We start from the raw sequence: 21,972 nt of genomic DNA, 5'->3' as shown, positions 1-21,972 counted from the left end.
AGCAGTATACCAGATAGATATTTCTTATTCATTCCAATAATAGCATCAGAATTGCTTTACTTCTATTTCGCAGAGGATCTTTTTTCTCTTTTTAAAAGTCTCAGTTATTTAGAGTTATGGATAAATGTTCTATCTCAGATTAATGGCTCCTCAAAGCTCCTGCTACTGAATCTAGCTGGGTCCTCCACCATTAAGTATACAATAAGTACATCCTTCTTGTTTCCTCCACTCCTGTATCCAGAAAGTTCATTTTATCTGTAAAAACATTTCAGACCACCCTTTATTATGTCTGACAAGAGGAAAGATTCCTATTAGGAGAAAATACTGAAGGTATACATGCTTTTCACACATTAATGCAATTCTTTCAGAGATTTTTATTGAAAATAATATTTTTTTCTGAATGCAGAAAGTAGCCAATGAAAAATACTGGTAGCTATGGCGGATTCATGTTGATGTTTGACAGAAAACAACAAAATTCTGTAAAGCAATTATCCTTCAATTAAAAAATTAAAATCTTTAAAATTACTGGTAGTATATTTTCTTCATTCAAATCATAATTTTGCAATTTACTTAAAATAGAAACTTAATCTTAACTCCTGAGTTTCCAAATAAACATGGGCTTTTTCTGGAGTCTCTACATTAATATTCAGTTTGTTCAGTTTTTTCCTCCAATAACAAACTTCAGAGAAATATTTTGGTATGTTACTTTTCCCCACATCCTCTCTCATTTTATCCCCCAATAAAAGTTATTTCTCTTTGAATAAATTCCTTTCCTTGTGAATTTGAGAATCAGCATCTCTAATTTCTAAAAATTATACTATGTTTCTATCTATATCATACTTTAAGACATATTTGTCTTAAAGAAAATGAGCTCATTAAAATGTTTTAATCATGGATAAAGATGGTATTCTCTATTTAATCAGGAATTTTATTTCCTCTCAATGCTTTAGTTTTTGTTTTTCTGTTGTTCAGTTGCTATGTCTGACTCTTTGGGACCCCAGGGACTGCAGCACACCAGGCTTCACTGTCTTTCACCATCTTCTGGAGTTTGTTCAAATTCAGGGGTCCATTGAGTCTATGATGCCATCCATTTCATCCTCTGCACCTCCCTTCTCTTTTTGCCTTCAATTTTCCCCTAGCATCAGGGTCTTCTCCAGTGAGTCTGCTCTTTGCATCGGGTGACCAAAGTATGGGAGCTTCAGTGTCAATCCTTCTAATGAATATTCAGGGTTGGCTTCCTTTAGGATTGACTGGTTGGATCTCCTTGCTGTCCAAGGGACTCTCAAGAGACTTATCCAGCACCATAATTCAAAAGCATCAATTCTTTGGCACTCAGTCTTCTTTCTGGTCCAACTCTCACATCCTTACATGGCTACTGGAAAAATCATAGCTTTGACTATATGGATCTTTTTTTTTTCAGAGCCACATCTCTTTTTAATATGCTATGTTTGTCATAGCTTTTCTTCCAAGACGCAAACATCTTTTAATTTCATGGCTGCAGTCACCATCCACAGTGGCTTTGGAGCCCAGTAAGATCTGCCACTGTTTCCACTTTTTCCCCTCTATTTGCCATGAAGTGATGAAATTGGAGGTCATGATCTTAGTTTTTTTAATGCTGAGTTTTAAACTGGCTTTTTCACTCATCTCTTTCACCCTCATCAAAAGGCTCTTCAGTTCCCCTTCAGTTTCTGATCAACCACCTCAGAAATGCATGTACTTTATTTACATTACATTAAAATACATAAAGAAAGAAATGACAGAATTACCAAAAAGAATTTGTTAATCCACAACCATGGTAGAGAACTGTAATTCACATCTATTGGTAATTATGTTTGAGAGAGGGGAAAAACCTGCAGGTACATACTATTAATATATCTGAAAACACGTTTAGCTTGAGTTAATGAGAATACACTCTATATCTGAAAATCAGAGAATACACAAGTGGCTCACTGATGAAGAATCCACTTGGCAAGGCAGGAGACACAGAAGACTCCACTTTGATACCTGGGTCGGGAAGATCCCTTGGAGAAGGGAAGAGCAACCCACTCCAGTATTCTTACCTGGGAAATCCCAGGGACATAGGAAACTGGAGGTCTACAGTCCATGGGGTCGCAAAAAGAGTAGGACACGACTGAGCGCGCGCACACACACACACACACACACACACACACACACAGAGTTTTCAAATAATCTTGGAGCATTTATAAAATGACCAACTAATAATATTACTCAGCAGGACAGTAACAAATCACCTCAAAAACAAACAAACAAAAAATCACTTGAGTTTCAACCACTAAGGTACTTCTAAATCATGTAAGAAGTCTAGGAATAAGCAGCCTGAAGGTGATAGAGACAACCAGAGCCTCTTAGAGAGCCCACTCATTGTGATTTTTGCCACACTGTGGTCACTGTCATCATGATCAAAATATAGTTCTTCCAACTCTACAGCTTGACTCCACCTTCGCAAGAATGAATGGGTAAGATGAACAGGATATGGGTGAGGCAGACAAGCCAGACGATGATGTGCCCCCTCACTTCCCTCCATGACTTGCACCTACTTCTCACAGCCAGCAGAGCAGAACACCACCTCCCTGGGCTTTGGGGATGCCCTGTGGATTGACTATTTTCAATACTACTCATCAACAACTTGAAAAAAAGTTTAAAGAAAAAAATCTTCTTCTTTTAAGAAAACAGAGGGGAAAATGGACATTGATAAAGAGGCTATTTTAACTGCCATACTAGAATAGAAAGATAAAAAAGAATCAGTATCATAAAATCCATTTAATAAAAATGCCATTAAATTAGAAAAAAGTATATAGCAATTCAGCTATTTAGCAATTGCTAAAAGGTGTTTAGCAATTATCCTAGCTTTTACTAGGATAAACTAACTCACTCAGGAAATAGTCAGAAATACCTTTATGAATATGCAGTGTATTAATAGTTTTACAGTCAATGATGATAAATGTATTACATACAAAACTACAGAACATAACTTAAGGTTTATTTTAGGGCACAGCTGCAGACTCAAATGTTGCTACTTAAGCAAAAAGACTGAAAATTAAAGAACCAGTTGCCCCAACCTAAGGACGAGACACTGAAAGGTAATCCCACACTCATAACATTTACACTTTCCATCCCCAGTTTAAAGTGTTCCACAGCCACTCAGAGGAGAGCTAAGGCAATCTCATGCTGAGTACTTTCTCGGGCTCCCTCCTGCCCCTCCCAGGTGACTTCTCACAACTCAGCGAAGACGGAAGTCATCGAAGGACTTTCCAAAATTAATCCACTCGCAGGTTTTTGCATCCAGGAATTCCATACTTTTCCTAATGTAAGAGGTATCATTAAAGGCATTCCCTCCTTCTTTATACTCACAAGTTTAAGGAATGTGGGAAACTGGAAGGCTTTCCAATACTGATGCCATTCAGTGGTTTGTTCTCTCCAGAATCAATCCTCATGTCTCTTAAAAACTGAGAGAACCCTGAAGGCTTTCCCATAGTACTCGGTACTTGAAATTTCATCTTCTGTTAACAAAAACGCTTGTGCTACAGGGTTTTCCACATTCCTTACATGAGTGTTCCTCTGTAGTGCTTCCTCACACATGTTCTAAAGGATGTTTTAGGGACAAGTGTCCCTAAAGGCTTTTACATTCTGATGACATTCATTGGATTTTCCCTTCAGTGTGAACTGTGACATGACTCCCTAGATATCACAACTGTATTCCTCAGATTTATTCCCAATACATAACCTTTTGTGAACATTAGGGTGAGTTTGAGCTGAAAGTTTATCATGAAGCTTGGACTTATGATGTTTCTTTCATGAGTGAATTTACACAGGAGTTACCGAATTACTTCATACTGAACAGACTGAAAGAATGAGGGTCTCCTGAAGGCTCTCTTTCAGTGATTTCTCAGATGGTTCCCAACAATCTCTGTTTCCTGGTATTCACATTGAGCATGGTCTCTTCCCACAATGTATCAGGAGTGATCTGTGTGACCCTTAAAGTATGGAAGAAGTGATGATATGTCCTTCCGGGACGAGGTTATAAAAGACACTGTAGCTTCTGCATTAGCTCTTCTTTAAATCCACTGCTTTGGGATGACCCTGCTTCTACATCATAAAGATTTTTAACCCTGTAGAGAATCCAACATGGTGAGTAAATGAAGGTTCCTTGCCAACAACCAGCTACTAACGTGCCAGGTATGCCAGTGGGCCATTTTGGAAGTGGACTCTTTAGCAATAAAGTGGAGGATGGCAGCTCCTGCTGACATCTTGACTACAACCTCATGAGATCCTGACCAGAACTACACATCTAAGCTGGTTCTGAATTCCTGATCTATAGATAATATATGTTTGCTGTTTAAAGCCACTATGTTTCAAGGGGAAATTTGTTATGCAGCAGCAGCTGACTCATACATCTAGTTTGAGTTGTCACAAGTTGTCTGAGAGATAAGAAATCAGTTACTGCATTCATATCCACCTGTTATGTATTCTCTTGTGCACAGAAAGGTAAGAATTAGTAGTGAAAGATTTTCCACAATGATTACATTCATAGGGTTTTTCTCCAGTGTGAGTTCTCACATGTTTCTTAACAGCTGAGAGATTATTAAACGCTTTCCCGCAGTTGCTGCATTCATAGGGTTTCTCACCAGTATGAATCCTCTTGTGAACAGTAAGAGAAAAGCTACTGCTGAAGGACTTTCCGCACTGATTACACTCATAGGGTTTTTCTCCAGTATGAGTTCTCATATGCTGTGTCAGATATGAGCTCTTCCTAAAGGCTTTCCCACAGTCACTGCATTCATAAGGCTTCTCTCCTGTATGAATACTATTGTGCCCAGTAAGGGAGGACCTCGTGCTGAAGGCCTTGCCACACTGATTACATTCATGGTGATTCTCCCTCGTATGAATTCTCTTGTGGCTTTTGAGGTTACAACTAGTGCGGAAAACATGAAAACACTGGTTACATTCATAGGGTTTTTCTCCAGTGTGAATTCTCACATGCAGTCTAAGAGAGGAAGGGTCATTGAAGGCTTTTCCACAGTCATTGCATTCATAGGGTTTCTCCCCGTTATGTATTCTCTTATGAATGGTAAGGTAAGATCTACTGCTGAAGGATTTTCCACACTGACTACAGTCATAGGGTTTCTCTCCAGTATGAATCCTTTTGTGCTGAGTAAGGTTAGACTTTGTGCTGAAGACTTTAAAACACTGATTACATTCATTGAGTTTCACTCCCAGATGACTCCTCTCCTGTCAAGAGATGAATGAAAACTATAGTTTACAATATTTTTTAAATATTTAAGGCTGTTTTACACATTTTCTCTCCCAGGAACTCTGTTACATTATTATCATTGATGTTGTGGTTATCTATTTTAAATGCTTGTTAAATGGCTTCTGCCCAGTCTGAGTTTTTACAAGTTAAGAGAACACAGACAGATGCATTGCCAAAAGTCCTTATCATATTCACAGAGCATTTTCTAGTAAGTTTAAGACTACTTTATATTTTGACAGTCACATTTAAGGAAGTAATTACTTGTGGGAATTCTCAGCAAAGAAACAAGTCTGGAGCTAATTTATAATTTTCTCTAAATTCACAACTGATTTACAGTATCTCTCCTGAAACACCATTATTTCATATGTTAATGACATTTACCTATAATGACTTCCCTGATTATTTTGTTGCTTTTCTAACTTATGAAATTTTCCTACTGAGAAAAACCAGAAATTACCACGTTGGTCTTACCGCTCTAACACCATTAGAATGTTCTTTTCTAAAAATATGCTTCTTTGGAGTTAACCATTTTGCTTTAAGTACCGTTTCCAAATCTAAAACAAATTGAAAATGAGTTTAAGTTAATGGTGAAAAGAAATATGAGTAAAAACAAACTGAGGGGTTAGGGTTTTTGAGGAGGTTTGCAAGGAAAGGCATATGAGTATACAAATTACAGGCACTAAAAAAGGACTCCAAAAGGATTAGGGTTGATCAGAGATTTACACTAGGAGGAATTATCAGGAAGGTAAAGTTCCAGGAAGAAATCAGAAAAAGAGCTCATATGAGACTTATTTAAAAAGGAAAAGAGACATTATTTTTCCCCCCTCTGAGTCCAAACTAAAGTAGAAGACATTGAACAGAGGGTTAAAGAGGAAAGAAAGAAGGTGCATGAGGAAGCTCATACCAAATGTCTTTGGCCATCTCTGTCAGAAAAGAACACATTTTAGGTACCTCCAATGTAACACTCCCATGCCCTGAATCACTGGCTAGAGCTACACCTCAAAGACAATTCCTCATATCCTCCTAGAGCTCACCTGGACAGGTGCCTGGGAGAACTCCTTCTTCCTCTGTCATCACCTTGTCTTCTTGCTCCAACTGGGAGATCAGACTGGGTTTATCAACATGATATCCTATTCACGGAGAAAAGACATGTGCTATTGGGGGCCTGTGCACGTGACAAGCAACTCTATGGAACTGAAGTCAAGAATTCTGAAGATGGGGAAGTGTGGCTTTTGGAGCAATGGAATAATTATATCTAAATTCTAATGGCTATAGTAACTCTCAGGAAACAAAAGTACAAGCAATCTCGTTCAATATCCAGGGTGACAGGGCACACACAGTCCCAAAGTCCATGCCCAAGTTTAAATACACAATCCAAAAGCTATAATAAAGCTTTTAACTATGGAAAATATAAAGTCAGGGGAAGGAATATTCAGCTCATAGGGAAGGCACTAAATAGCTCTACGAGCATGGGGACCATATCTGTCTCCTTCATCACCATACTCCTGCACCCCAGAAACAGAGACAAACTTGAGGTCTGGTGAGAAAAAACAACAATGAAAATCATGGAATATGGAGGTTCAAAAGTCCCTCCCTCTACAGAAGCAGTGAATAAACTGGAAAAACTATCGGAACAACTTTATCAGAACCCTGAAAACTTACCAGAAGTCTACAGCAACCAGGAAAATGCTTAATCAAGGACAAAAAATAGCTGACATCTTTAACTGACCCTTGACTCATCCTCTGTCCAGTTCTTTGGCTGTGACACTGAAGACAACTCCTAGTACTAGGGGGCGCGGGACAGACCCTGTTCTCAACACACTCTGGTGGCTTGTTTCGGCCTTTCTGGTGGCTCCCTGAAGGACTGGCTCAAAGGGCTTGCCTTTATTTATCTAACCCCAAACTCTCCAAAAGTTGAGCTGGTTACACAGTGGGCATGTGCTGAAGGCGTTAAAAAGGCAATATATTAGCCACTACTGCCTGAGGCAAATGGAAACAGCAGAGGAAAGCAAAAAGCAAACCAAGAAGCCCAGAGTAAAAGTATAACCTAAAATGTTTGGGGGAATTTTTATAAAGCTCCCTCATACTCCTTTGACTCTGGACAGCCACATGCACACCCAGGCTTGGGCACACGCTCAGGAAAGCCATGAGAGGGCACTAAGGCCTCACCACTGACAGGCCTTCAGGCTCGGCACAAGGAGGAAGTGAAAACTGAGGCAAAGCTGTAAACTGCCTGAGTTTGAAGGTATGCCCCTCTATAGAGAGACTAGGAGCTTTTTACTTTTTTGTTCCAACTGTTTAAAGAAATCTCTGATAAATCATTAGTTAACCATGAAGCTGGAGTTTCACTGGTGACTCAGTGGTAAAGAATCTACCTGTGAAGACAGGAGCCAGAGGTTCGATCCCTAGGTCAGAAAGACCCCCTGGAGAAGGGAATAGCAACCCACTCTACTCTCCTTGCCTGGGAAATCCCATGGCCAGAGGAGCTTGGTGTGCTATAATCTATGGTGTTGCAAAGAGCTGGACATAGAAACTAAAATAACAACAACCCCTAAGCTAACAGAACAGTTTTCAGTGGCCATGTACAACCAATACTGACATTACAAAAACAAGTTCAAAAAGATAACATGGATATCACACCAACTAGGACAAACAAGATCAACAAACTTTAGGGATGGGAAAAGAAGTGATTCCAGAATTATGTTACAACATTCTAAATGTCTAGTTTTCAACAACAAAAAACTATAAGGCAGGCAAATAAACAAAAGTATCTAGATAGCATATTAAAAAGCAGAGACATTACTTTGCCAACAAAGGTCCATCTTGTCAAGGCTATGGTTTTTCCAGTAGTCATGTATGGATGTGAGAGTTGGACTATAAAGAAAGCTGAGTGCCGAAGAATTGATGCTTTTGAACTGTGGTGTTGGAGAAGACTCTTGAGAGTCCCTTGGACTGCAAGGAGATCCAACCAGACCATCCTAAAGGAGATCAGTCCTGAGCATTCATTAGAAGGACTGATGTGAAAGCTGAAACTCCAATACTTTGGCCACCTGATGTGAAGAACTGACTCACTGGAAAAGACCCTGATGCTGGGAAAGATTGAGGGCAGGAGAAGGGGACGACAGAGGAGATGGTTGGATGGCATCACTGACTCAATGGAGATGAGTTTGAGTAGACTCTGGGAGTTGGTGATGGACAGGGAGGCCTGGTGTGCTATGATCCATGGGACTGTGAAGAGTTGGACACGACTGAGCGACTGAACTGAACTGATGGTCCATTACAGGAAAAAAATAATTAGTAGAAACTATCCTTGAGGAAGCCCAAATTTTGGGCTTGGTGACTACACCAAGAATTTAAATTAACTATTTTAAGTATGATCAAGGACCTAAAGGAAACCATAAAAACAAATTCTGATCAAAGAGAAAATATCTTAAAGAGAGAAATCATAAAACAAAACCAAACAGAAATTATGGAGTTGAAAAGTACAATACCTGAAATGAAAAATTCAGAAGAGGGGTGCAACAACAGACTTGAGCAAGAAGAAAGAATCAGTAACTAAAAAGATAGGACAATTTATACTACTCAGTCTGAAAAAACAGAAGTAAAGAAAAGAAACAAAATACGACAAGCACCTAAAAGACTCACAGAATACCAACATACACATAATAGGAGTCCCTTAAGTGAAGAAGACAATGGACAGAATGGATATTTAAAGAAATAATGGCTAAGAATTTCCCCAAATTTGATGAAAGACATAATGTACACAACCAAGAAGCTTAACAAACCCAAGACAGGATAAACTCAAAGAATCAGAATCCATCCTAAAACACAATATAATTAAACTCTGCGAAGTCACAGAGTATTCCTGACAGCAGCAAGAGAGGTGATTCAACACATACACCGAATTATTGGTAAAAGCAATAGCCAATTTTGGATGAGAAAGCATAGGCAACAGACATTGGGAAGATATACCCAAGCTACTTTTAAAAAAAAGTTAACCAAAGATTCTATATGTAGCAAAACTGCCCTTCAAAAATAAATCAAGATATTCCTATAAACAAAATCTGAATATTTGTCATTAACATATCTATCCTACAAGAAACGCTAATAGGAATATTTTAAGCTTGAAATGAATGGGCAATGAAGACTGACTCAAATCCACACAAACATATGAAGAACACCAATAAAGGAAAATACACAGGTAAATATAAACATCAAAAACAATTGTTTCTTTTTGGATTTTTAACTCCCTTTTATTTTTGGCTGTGACTCCCCCTTTTTCCCCAATGATTTAAAAGGGAAATGCCTGTGTAATGGAATACAACATATAAAGATATAATTTGTTTAAAAAAAAAGTATAAGGAGGGGTGCAGCTACACAGGAGTTAATCTTTTGTATACTGAAATAAAGTTGATATTAAATCAGAACAGACTGTCTAAAATTAAAACTGTAATCCCTCCCACAACCACTAAGAAAATAACTAAAAAATAGAAATAGAGATGAAAAGGGAATCAAAATGGTCCACTAGAAAATATCTAATACAAAATTAAACAATAATGGAGGAAGAAAAATTATATACAGTATACAGAAAAAAACAGAATGACACAACTAAGTCCTTCTTATAAGGAATTCCATTAAAAGTAAATGGATTAACCTGTCACAATTAAAAGGCAGATTTTAGCAGAACGGATAGGAAATAATCAAGGATACGTGATCTATAAGAGACTCACTTTATATCTAAAGACACTAACAGGTTTAAAATCAACAAATGGAAAAACAAATTCCATACAAACAAGAGATAAAAAAGAGAGAATGTGGCTATACTACTATGAGGCAAAATAGACTTTAAGACAAAAACTGTTATAAGACACAAAAAAGATATTACACCATGATTAAGAGATCAATTAATCAAGAAGATATGATAATTACAGACATATACTACCTAGCAACTAAGGTCTAAAATGTATAAGTTCAAAACTCACAGAATTGAAGGGAGAAATAGATCTACAATAATAGTTGCAGACTTCAATGCCCCACTTTTAATAATGGGTAATGGGTAGAACAACTCGTTAAAAGACCAACAAGGAAACACAGGACTTAAACAATCCTATAAACTTACTAGACCTCACAGACATAAAACACTTTATTCAACAACAGAATATACACTCATCTCAAGTGCATGTGAAAGATTCTCTGTAACAAAGCATACGTTAGGTCACAAAACAAGTCTATATAAATTTAAAAACAATAAAATCATATCAAGTATCTACTGGACCATGACAAAAGCAAATTAACAGTAAGTAACAGAGGATATATATTCAAAAATTTAATATTAAGAGGACAATACTAGGGCTTCCCAGGTGGCACTAGTGGTCAAGAACCCACCCGACACTGCAGAAGAAGTAAGAGAAGCGGGTTCGATCCCTGAGCTGGGAATATCCCCTAGAGTAGGAAATGGAAACCTGCTCCAGCATATTGGCCTAGAAAATTCCATGGACCGAGGAGCCTAGCAGGCTACAGTCCATAGGGTCGCAAAGAGCTGGACACAACTGAGTGACTGAGCACACACCCAAGATGAGAATACTAACCAAAATCATCTACAGATTCAATGAAATCACCATCAAATTTCTAATGGACTTTTTTTTTTTAAATAAATGGACAAGCTGACCCTAAAATTTATATGGATTGCCAAGGGATCCTGAACAGACAACAAGCAATCTTGAAAAAGAACTAAGTAGGAAGAATCCCATTTACTGACATTACTTCAAAGTAACTGTAATGAAGACAATGTGATACTGGCACAATGACAGATCCATCAGGTTATGTCAGGTTTCCACAGGTTAATGGAAAATAACTGAGAGTACATAAGCTCACATGCTTATGGTCAAATAACTTTTGGCAACTGGTCCAAAACAGTTCAGTGGGGAAAGGAACAGTCTCTGCTACAAAGGTGCTGGGACAACTGAACTGATATACACAAAAGAATTAAGCTGACAATTTCTCCAAGCCATATAAAAATTAACTCCAAATAGGTAAAAGATTTCATTGAAAAAGTAAAACTAGAACATTTTGGAGAAAAACATAGAAGCAAAATTTCAGGACACTGGACTTGGCAATAACTAGGTATGATACCAAAAGCACAAGGAAGGAAAGAAAAAAGCACATAAACTGGACTTCATCAAAATTAAAACTTGTGTATCAAAGGACACTATCAAGAAAATGAAAAGATATCACACAATGGGAGAAACCATTTGCAGATAGGGTCTAGCATTCAGAATATAATAAACTTCTAAAACCCCAAAACAAAAAAGATCAACAACCAAATTTAAAAAATGGCTTGAAAAGACATTTCTCCAAAAATGACATACAGTCAACAATTACATGAAAAAATGTTCTGTTTCATTAGTAATTAGGGAAATGCAAATCAAAACATTGAACAGGAAATGGCAACGGACTCCAGTATTCTTGCCAAAATTCCATGGACAGAGGAGCCTGGCAGGCTACAGCTCATGGGATCACAAAGAATCAGACAACAGAGCATGTACTCAAATCAAAACAGGTGAGAAACCACATTATACCCAATATGATGGCTATTTTCAAAAAAGCAAATATTGGGGGACGATACAGAGAAATTGGAACTCTCATATATTGGTGCAGCTGGTGTAAAAAACAGGTTGGTGGTTCCTCAGAAAACTAAACATAGTAATATAAAACCCAAAATTCCACTCCTGGATATATACCAAAGAGGAACTAAAAATAGGTGTTTAAACAAAGGCTTGGACACAAATATTCATAGCAGCATTATTTAAACTAGCCAGTAAGTGGAAACTACCCATGTTAATAACCAATGAATGAATAAACAAAATGTGGTATATCCATAAAATGGATTATTCAGTCATAAAAAAGAATAAAGAATCTATAAATGCTACAATAGAGCTAAACCTTTAAACATTAAGTTGCCGGAAAGAAATGGGACAGAAAGATCACATATTTCATAATTCCACTGATACGAAAATGTTCTGAATAGGCCAATCCACAGAAACAGGAAGCAAATGAATAGTTGCAGGCAGTGGGGGTGGGGAAGATAACACGTACTGATCACTTTAATGGGTATAGGTTTCTTTTAAGAGTGATGAGAATGCTCTGAAATTAGTGTTGATGGCTGCACAACTTTGACTATATCAAAAGCCAAGCAATTATCCTTCAATTAAAAACTTTTAAAAAATAAATTAAAAAAAATTTTAATGATTAAAATGGTGAATTTTATGTTATAAGAATGATAGATACCTCAATTTTAAAAAAGTCTTATTATCTGAGTCATTACATAAATGCAGGGATGATGTAGGGCTTACCAAGCGACGCCAGGTTCCCGTAGTTCTCCAGCATCACATCTCTATACAGCTTTTGCTGAGAAGAGTCTAGCAGTGCCCACTCCTCCTGGTTGAACTCCACGGTCACGTCCTTGAAAGTCACCAAGTCCTAAACCACCATAAACACCGTGGTTTAACTAAGGACTATCCCCACCAATGCTGAGAGAATAAAAGCCAAGGACGACAAGAATAGGAAGAGAGAGTCAAAGCTGTATGGGGCAGGGTTCTGAGCTCTGCTCTCGACTGCTCCTGGGCTCGGCCCTGGACACTCATCTCCTGTCTACTCATGTCCGCCCCCAGGGCCACATGTGCCCCTAACACACAGGCAATTTTCTTTTCCAGTGAGACCGTGACATCCTGCAATCAAATTCCCCTCAACCTCAAAGGCTGAGCACAGGCCTAAGACACCGCAGAAATCAGAGAAGTACTTGGCAAATGGATGAAAGATGCCTCAGTGGCCACCAGCAACTGCCTGAGTTTAGGACACAGTCATGTGTTTCCCTAGCTTCCCCTTAAAACTCTCACCAAAGGGGACTGGTGGAGGGGGAAGGAGGGAAGTAATGGGAGTTTGGGATTAGCAGAGGCAAACTATTATATATAGGATGGATAAACCACAAGTCCTATTGTATAGCACAGGTTAACTATATTCAATGTCCTTTGATAAACCATAATGGAAAAGAATACGAAAAAGAAAATATATGTGTGTGTATAACTGAGTCACTCTGCTGTACGGCAGAAGTTAACATTGTAAATCATCAACACCTCAGTAAAATTAAAAAAACAAAACCCTCAGCAAAACATGGTGTAGACAGTGACCTTGGAGGAAGCTCGACATGGCAGTAAATGCTGACATGTGCTGACGTTGTTTGGGTCGACCCAAACCCTCCACCAGATGCCTGAAAACCTGATCCAGCTCCAGGTCATTGAAGGGACAAGTCCAACTTCTGGTCAAAGGAGTACAATCTGGAAACAGGAATGTCTGACTCACCTGTAACCAGTCTGTCAGGAAGCCACTGGCCAACCCTTCCTCCTCTGTGTATCCTTTCTGGTGAGGGGCTGTGTACAGGGACGACTGAGCTGGAGAAGAAGAAATACCCCAAAAACCCAGGCTTGCCCGCTGTTCTCACTCACAAACCTGGAGGCTTAGGCTTCCTCACCTACTTGTAATTGACTGTATCCCCAACATAGAGAGGACATACCGACACCCAAACACCCACACCCAGCTTCCCCCGGAGGCAGAACGGACCTCTGTCTCATTCAGGGTCAGAAAATAGTGCCAAAGGTCTTATACCACACTGGAGGAAGAAAGGACTATTACTGTTTTGCAGATGAAGAAACTGAACTGCCAAAGGATACCACTGTTACTTGCTCAAGTGTATACAAAGAATCAGAAGTATAATTCAAAAGCTCCCATGCATTTGCGACACAGGTGATGTCTCCCCAGATTCACAAACCAGCTAAGTCCCAAATCCCAAGAAGCAGACAGTCAGGCATCCGTGACCTTGGGGCTCCAGGAGTAACATTCACGCCTCATCTGCTCAGTCCCCTCCCTCCACCGGCTCTGTGGTGCATGAGACTCTAGCACTTAGTCAGTTCTGAGGGCTGCCCCTCAAACTCACCACAAGTAGGGGACAGGACCATGGTCGCCATCCTGCAATTCAGACAGAGACGTTTTCCTCAGCAACAGGGAGCTGGAGAACCAGGATGCCCCTCCTTTTGTCCCCACAGTGCACTCAGGACTGGGCTCTGGAATGAATGGGAAAATATGAAGTTGTCACAGTCTCTCTCTCCAGGCTACTGAGGATGAGCCTTTCTTAGACTGTCCACCACGTCCTCCATCAAAATGTAATATGTGTTTGTACAAACTGCTACCTTTAAAATGCCCTGGCATGCACGTTCTTAACCACTGAGCCAGCAAGGAAGCCCAGCAAAGGATTACTGTTTTAGTTACTAAGGTTGGGGATGATCTGTCACGCAGAGATAGGTAACAAATACATCTTCACTTTCAGCAAATGGTCCTGCATCCTACTTCTTAGTCATCTTCGTGAGAAGGAATCTACCTTCCCATCTTGTCACCAAAACTGTATTCTGCACCATGGTTTTCTCCCTCTCTGGTTATAAATCAGGACCTGGCTTCTCTACAATGCTGGGTGGTGCAGCTCTCTTCTGTGCTCCATCCCTTTTAGCAGCTGGACACCTGCAATTATCTCTACTTTGCCCTTCCTTTCAAGCTCTCCCACTCTACTGGACTTCCTCGCACCATTTAAACTCAATGCAGTGTTTCCAGTAGAGAGACACTACTATATTCTAATCACAGAGTTTTCTTTCTAGTTACCACCCAGTCTCTCTCCCTCACCACAGCCAAAGTTTTTTTTTTTTTCACTCTCTATCTCATTTCCTTATGTCCCACCCACTCTGAGACACAGTTTTGTTCAGTTTCCAACACTACCTATTCAATTGGTAGAACTGCCACTGATCTTATTTACAGAACAAAGACAGAGATTGCACTGAAATGATACCATTTCTTATCTGTCAGATCAGCAAAGACACCGGGGCCAACACCTTTCACTGCCAAGGCAGTACAGAAGAGCACTCTTATATACTGTTGGGGTACAAATACAGCCCCTGTGGAAGGAAATCTGTCAACCTCAAGTGAAATGCAAAACGCTTATCATATTCCTGTCAATCATACTACAAGGAATCTATTTGAAAGACTGTTGTTGTTTAGTTGTTAACTCATGTCTAACTCTTTGCAACTCCATGGACTGTAGTCTGCTAGGCTCCTCCGTGCATGGGATTTCCCAGGCAAGAATACTGCAGTGAGTTGCCATTTCCTTCTCCAGGGGACCTTCCTGACCCAGGGATTGAACCCATGTCTCCTGCATTGGCTGGCAGATTTTATACCACTGAGCCACCCTGTCAACATCAGTAGTTCACATTTTCTATTTCTCTGAGTGACATACAAAATCTGAACAGACTGATCACTAGCAAGGAGACTGAATCATAATCAAAAACCTCTCAGTGAATGAAAGCCCAGGACCAAGCAGCTGCACAGATTAACTTTACCAAACATTCCAAGAAGAACTAACACCAAGCCTTCTCAAACTCTTCCCAAAAATAGAAGAGGGGGAATTCTTTCAAACACAGTTCACAGGGAAAGTATTTCCCTGATACTGAAAACCAGACAAGGAAGCCACAAAAAAAGAAAATTACAGGTCAACAGCCCTGATGAACAGATGCAAAAATCCTCCACAAAATATTAACAAACCAAATTCAACAATAAATCATACACCATGGATCACACACCATGATCAAGTAGGATTTATTCCAGGGATAACGGGGTGGTTCAATTCAATCAATGTGGTATACCACATAAACAAAATAAGGGGAAAAAATCATATAATTGTCTCAATAGATGCAGAAAAAGTACTCAACAAAATTTAACATCCATTTATGATAAAAACGCTCCACAAAGAAGGTACAGAGAAAACATACCTCAAGATAATGAAGGCCATGTACAATAAGCCCACAACTAACATCATACTCAATGTGAAAAGCTGAAAGCTTTTCCTCTAGGATCAGGAACAGGCAAGGATGCCCACACTCTTGCCACTTTTATTCAACATAGTACTGGAAGTCTCAGCCAGAGCAATCAGGCAAGAAAAAGAAATAAAAGGCATCTAAATCAGAAAGAAAAAAGTAAAACCTTTCCACTATTTGCAGATGGCATGATTTTACATGTAGAAAACCATAAAGATTTCATTAAAAAACTTGTAACAATTGAATTCAGTAAAGTTGCAGGGTACAAAACCAATACACACAAAATCTGTTGTTTCCTTACACTAATAATGATCTATAAGAAAAATAAATTAAGAAAACAATCCCATTATACAATTGCATCAAAAAGAATAAAATACCTAGGAATTTAACCAAGGGTGTGAAAGACCTATATACTGAAAACTATAAGCCATTGTTCTTGCACTTTCGTACAAATTTTAGGTGTTCTATTTCTGTAAGAAATACCACTGGATTTTTGATAGGGGTTACATTGAATCTGTATATTGTCTTGAGTACTATGGACATTTTAACAATATTAATTCTCTCAATCCACGCCTAGAGTCCTAATTCTAGTTTGAACCCAAAATATTCTGTGTCCTGGCAAAACCCTCATGCATGAGGGTTCAGTCACTCAGTCATGTTCAACTCTTTGCAACTCCATGGACTGTAGCCTGTGAGGTTCCTCTGTCCATGGGATTTTCCAGGTAATAATACTGGAGTGGGTGAGTTGCCATTTCTTTCTCTAGGCAATCTTCCCAACCCAGGGATCAAACCTGGGTCTCCTGCATTGGCAGGGGGATTCTTTACCACTGAGCCACCTGGCAAGCCCAGCAAACCCCTCAGTCGAATAAAAGAGGACAGTTGGTTACCATAAATTGTACACTCAAAGCATATCTACTGCATGACAAGCAAGCATTCCCCTTAAGAATGTTACAGAAAAGACAGAATGAAAAAGGCACACACGCAAACACAATTAGTGAAAACCAACAATATACTATTACTCAAAACGATTCTCTGCAATATAAATCACCAGACTGTTATTTCAGAAAAAGTTAAAGAAATAAAGTTAATTCTTATCAGAAGGCAAGGTGTACAGTATAATCTGCAGAAACTACTGCCCTACCCTTGCATCGACAAGCTGTTGCTCAGTATTCCTCCAACTGATTTTTAAATCTCAGAAGATAAAACAAAACAAACAAAACACAAAATAAAACCAAACACTTGCTCAAAAGACATTTGGCTGCTGGTTAATTCAATTTTGAATTTGTTGCCAATATAAAGAAGTACAAATTACTTTTCCCCCCATGTACCGTTCTGAATCTTTGTGGAAGATTTACAGGGTTTTAGAAGTCAAACTGAACCAGGCCTGAGGAATGTTGCTAAGTGGTCCTGCTAGTCTTTAGTGGGATGACTTTTAATACTACAGATACACATAGAAGTATATATTTATACTCAAATATACAAAACATACTTAAAATACATAAAATCCTAAAATTTTCAGTATTATGGAATGCAAGTAAATATCTATTTGTTACTTATGTATAGTTATTAACATGCTTGTTTAATGTGCATTTATTTGCACATAACTGTATTTACTTATTTACACATGCATCACTACACTCCTTACTATCTTTCCCTTGAATATAATCCCCATCAAAGATACTTTTTTTTTCCTTAAAGATATTTTCACTTTCAGTGACTCCTTGTGTTTACAGCCTGAGCACAGGAAAGACCTGTTAGCAGTTCTGCATAGCTGAGGCTGCTGGAAGTTGTTTCTACAAGATCCACATGGTACTCACCTGGTCACACGGAAATCCACGTGTCAATGAGGACAGGTGAACCTTGAGACTGGTTTCAACTCAGACTTGAACTCCAGATATAATTTACTTGTCTGTGGGGTGGCGGGGGTAAGAATACAAAGATTGCTTTTGAGATTTTTTTGGGAGGCATAATACAATCGCTGGATGGAAGGGCCACACCATTCACTTTTCTCTCTTTGTATTAATATTTACTGCACCGCTTTAACACGTAATTACAGGTTACGACTAGATTTTCCTGATTCTTGTCCAGCCATGTGCCCTCTGAGTAGGAGGAAGCGGCTTCACGCGGTGCGCATTCATTCGCTCTGCTCAACTCTTTTAACTGGATAGTGACTGTCTTTTTGTGATTCCAGACACTTTTAACAAGACTCGTCACTCAAGGGCACTAAAAGTGTCTCCGCTAACCTTTTAAGTTCATTCAGGGCTTTGCAGATTTTAAGACCCTAGAACAGGGTTTCCAAACCTCAGCACTATTGATAATGCTTTGTCACGGGGCTATTTAGTGCACTGTAGGATGTCCAATAGCATCCCTGGTTTCCACCCACTTGAAGCCAGTAGCAGCCCCTCCCATTTGTAACAATCAAAACAATGCCTCCAGACGACTAAATGTCCCCTCGGAGGTTTCAGAAAACACACCGGGGAAAGATGGTGGGGAGATGGGGAATTCTGAGGGGACAGTGGTGCCCAGAGCTAGGAGGAAACAGAGGCTATGCGCCGACCTGCCGGAACAGCCTGAGGCCCCAGGGGTGGAAACGCGGCTCACGGGAAAGGGGGAGGAACTCTATAGCCCGTGACCAGGGTGCCCCAGACTCATGCCCCTTCCTGACTCCTACGGGAGGCCAGGAGTGGCGGCAGCCCACAGAGTCCTGCCTCTTATAATGATGCCGAACGTACCACGTGAATCCAATCCCCCAGCGAAGAAGACCGTACCCACAGTTCAGCGAGCCGCCCCGCTATTTCTTCCTCTGTACCATCGACGCTTCCGCTTCCGGTCTTGGGCTGGAGCAGGGGCTTCAGTTTCCGGCATCTCGCCGCCGCGGACAGTGGAGCCCTGCAGGGTTGAGGCGGCGGGCGACTGCGGCCTTGCACCCAAGCCTCGGACGAGGCGTTCTCGTTTGCGTAGTGAGTCCAAGGCTGGGCCGCAGTGTGGGTCAGAGCCAGGGACTGAAACCGGCCCTAGGGGCGGGGCTGTGGGCGGGTACCCGCTTGTGGGCGGAACCAAGCCTGGAGGGCTCGTCCTGTTAGGGGACTAAGGTCGGGGCTTTGACTGGGTACGGATCTGGGGGGCGGTGCTAGAGTCTAAGCCTAACGCTGGGCAGAGACTAGTTCCGGGGGCGGGAATAATGCCGGGGTGGGGCTTGGCTAAACCGGCCGGAGAGCGGGAGAAGGCGGCTCGAGGGACTGGATTGAAGGCGGCGGGTTGGCGGGGGTGTGCGGGGGGGTCCATGGATTCCCCAGGCTGTACAGGTTGCGGGGTGCGGGTGGCGGGGCGAGTTCCTGGTTGCTGAGTGATAAAGAATCCAGCTGTCAATGCAGGAGACGCTGGTTCGATCCCTGGGTGGGGAAGATACCCTGGAGGAGGAAATGTCAACCCCTTCCAGTATTCTTGCCTGGGAAAGACCCTGGACAGAGGAGCCTAACGGGCAAAAGAGAGGAATATGACTTAACCACTAAACAACAACAAGTAAATGAAAGCTAAACAAACAGCTTTTCTTCAGTCCTTTCCCCATGTTCGGGAACCTCACATAGCCCAACAAAACCACATGCCAAATTTAGGATTTTTTTTTTTTTTTGACGGCTGTCCTTAAATTTTTTATAAAATTGGATCGTATATTCATTTTCTCTTTAACTTGCTATCACAGACCAGTGGATAGGGATCTAACGCTATTTTATTTTAATTTTTTTGTGGGAGAGGGGGCTAGGTCATAGATACACATATAGGAAATCTTCAAACAGTGGTACAGTCAGTAAAATGTTCTGTCTCATACCATCTCCCAGCCCTTTTGCTCAGAGATAACCATAATTTTCTCCTCTAACCAACCAGATACAGTGTATATAGGTATGTCTATGTATGTGTTTGTACAATCCCAAGAGGGAAGGCCCTAAGCAGGAACTGAAGCTGATAAATTGCATCTGAATCTACTGAAAAGAGATTTAAATTTATACTGGAGAAAGATAAACCAGTGATGAATTCTTAGAAATTAAACAAAAAGGAGAAATTTACCATTTAGATGATCCAAAGAAAAAAATGAGAAAGAAAATGTAATCGTAATATCTGGATCAGACTCAAGTCCTAGAATGGTAAACATCTATGTAGTAAAACAATAGTCATTGACTTCCAATTTATCCTAACTTATTATATAATTATATTGGGGGAAGGGGAATTACATTTTAACATAGCAAGAGAACTACATGCTAATTTTCTCAGAGAAGAAGATTATTAGAAAAATATCAAAAGCTGAAAAATGAAAAAGCCATATAAGTAGCTAATTTAGAAATACAGAATTACAACCAGAAAAACAATGAAGTTCTTTGTGGAAGTCAGAATAAAGTCTCGGTAAGTAGCTTTTCACAAGGCTTAAAGTTTTGTTTGAGATATAGGTGTATAGATACACACAAACACACACACAGAAACCTGAATTTTCATTCCAAAGGGATCATCAGACTTGGTAGAATTTATTTTGAAAAGGATCTCTTTGCAAAAATAGAATTTAAGAATCACAGACTTCAAGTATTAAAAAAAAATGGTAATCACCCTGGTGGAAAATGAATAGCACATTACATTGCACAATACATTACAGGCATTTTCTGTACATCGTTAAGTCACTAAGTTGTGTCTGACACTTTGTGTCCCTGTGGACTGTAGCCCTCCAGGCTCCTCTGTCCATGGGATTTCCCAGGCAAGAATATTGGAGTGGGTTACCATTTCTTTCTCCAGGAGAATCTTCCTAATGGGAGGATTAAACCTGTGTCTCCTGCATTGGCAGGTGAGTTTTTTACCACTGAAGCCACTTAATGCACTTTACTTCTGAGTATTTTCACAGCAACCCATAAGGAAGATACTATTATCTATCTCCATTTTACAGATGAAGAAATCAATGGGAGTGTATTGCTAAAATATAAATATTTCATTGACATTTTCAATAGTTATTTTATTTCAAAATCATTATAGAACTTTATTTTCATTAGTAAAATAATATCATTATAGCAAGTAAAAAAGTATGTAGAAAACAGTTTAATAAAACTGCAGTTTTCTTCTCATATAGTTAAATATATCCATCACTTTATTTATTAATTGGATTTCTGTCTCAAATCTAGGAAGGTCCTTCCTATCCTAGAGGTTTACTACAAAACTTTACTAAATACTCATGTATCAGGTATCCCATATTATGCAAGCTTCCTGAACATAAACACACACAAAAAATCCATTATAACAAAACTTTTGATGAAAAATTCTTAAATTATTAATGAATTGATATTAATACAAATCATAATCAGACAAAATTTACTGTTAAGTAACAAATAAGTAACAGCTTATTAAAAAGCAGAAACATTACTTTGCTAACAAAGGTCCATCTAGTCAAAGCTATGGTTTCTCGAGCAGTCATGTATGGATGTGAGAGTTGGACTATAAAGAAAGCTGAGCACCAAAGAATTGATGCTTTTAAATTGTGTTGTTGGAGAAGACTCTTGAGAGTCCCTTGGACTGCAAGGAGATCCAACCAGTCCATCCTAAAGGAAATCAGTCCTGAATATTCATTGGAAGGACTGATGCTGAAGCTGAAACTCCAATACTGTGGCCACCTGATGTGAAGAACTGACTCATTTGAAAAGACCCTGATGCTGGGAAAGACTGAAGGTGGGAGGAGAAGGGGACGACAGAGGATGAGATGGTTGGATGGTATCACTGACTCGATGGACATGATTTTGAGTAAACTCTGGGAGTTGGTGA

General features: G+C 39.7%; 2 protein-coding genes across 5 annotated transcripts in view; one reads left to right on the top strand and one right to left on the bottom strand.

Moving 5' to 3' along the window:
• Window positions 1–354: 354 nt before the first annotated feature.
• ZNF557 (zinc finger protein 557) lies at window positions 355–19,039 on the bottom strand. Of its 4 annotated transcripts, none has more exons than XM_020890694.2 (8): window positions 18,951–19,039; window positions 18,000–18,091; window positions 14,262–14,388; window positions 13,631–13,719; window positions 12,625–12,751; window positions 6,307–6,402; window positions 5,744–5,826; window positions 355–5,250 (listed from the first exon to the last, which is right to left on the bottom strand). In XM_020890694.2, exons 3-8 carry the CDS (start codon window positions 14,290–14,292, stop codon window positions 4,468–4,470), a joined length of 1,209 nt encoding a protein of 402 aa, XP_020746353.2. In that variant the 5' UTR covers window positions 14,293–14,388; window positions 18,000–18,091; window positions 18,951–19,039; the 3' UTR covers window positions 355–4,467. The 4 variants fall into 4 exon arrangements, with proteins under 4 accessions (XP_020746353.2, XP_020746352.2, XP_070320876.1 ...); XM_020890693.2 differs by having other exon boundaries at window positions 18,915–19,003; XM_070464775.1 differs by having other exon boundaries at window positions 355–5,247; window positions 18,915–19,003.
• The window catches only part of LOC139029629 (uncharacterized), a 66,579-nt gene continuing 63,508 nt past the window's right edge, over window positions 18,902–21,972 (top strand). Inside the window, exon 1 of the mRNA XM_070465879.1 lies at window positions 18,902–19,142. Coding sequence (XP_070321980.1) covers window positions 18,902–19,142 — 241 coding nt within the window. The remainder of the gene's footprint in view (window positions 19,143–21,972) is intronic.

Source organism: Odocoileus virginianus, chromosome 3 (genome assembly GCF_023699985.2).
Source record: "Odocoileus virginianus isolate 20LAN1187 ecotype Illinois chromosome 3, Ovbor_1.2, whole genome shotgun sequence".
Lineage (NCBI taxonomy): Eukaryota > Metazoa > Chordata > Mammalia > Artiodactyla > Cervidae > Odocoileus > Odocoileus virginianus.
The sequence above is the reverse complement of the archived record's forward strand: the minus strand, read 5'-3'. Positions and strand labels throughout refer to the sequence as shown.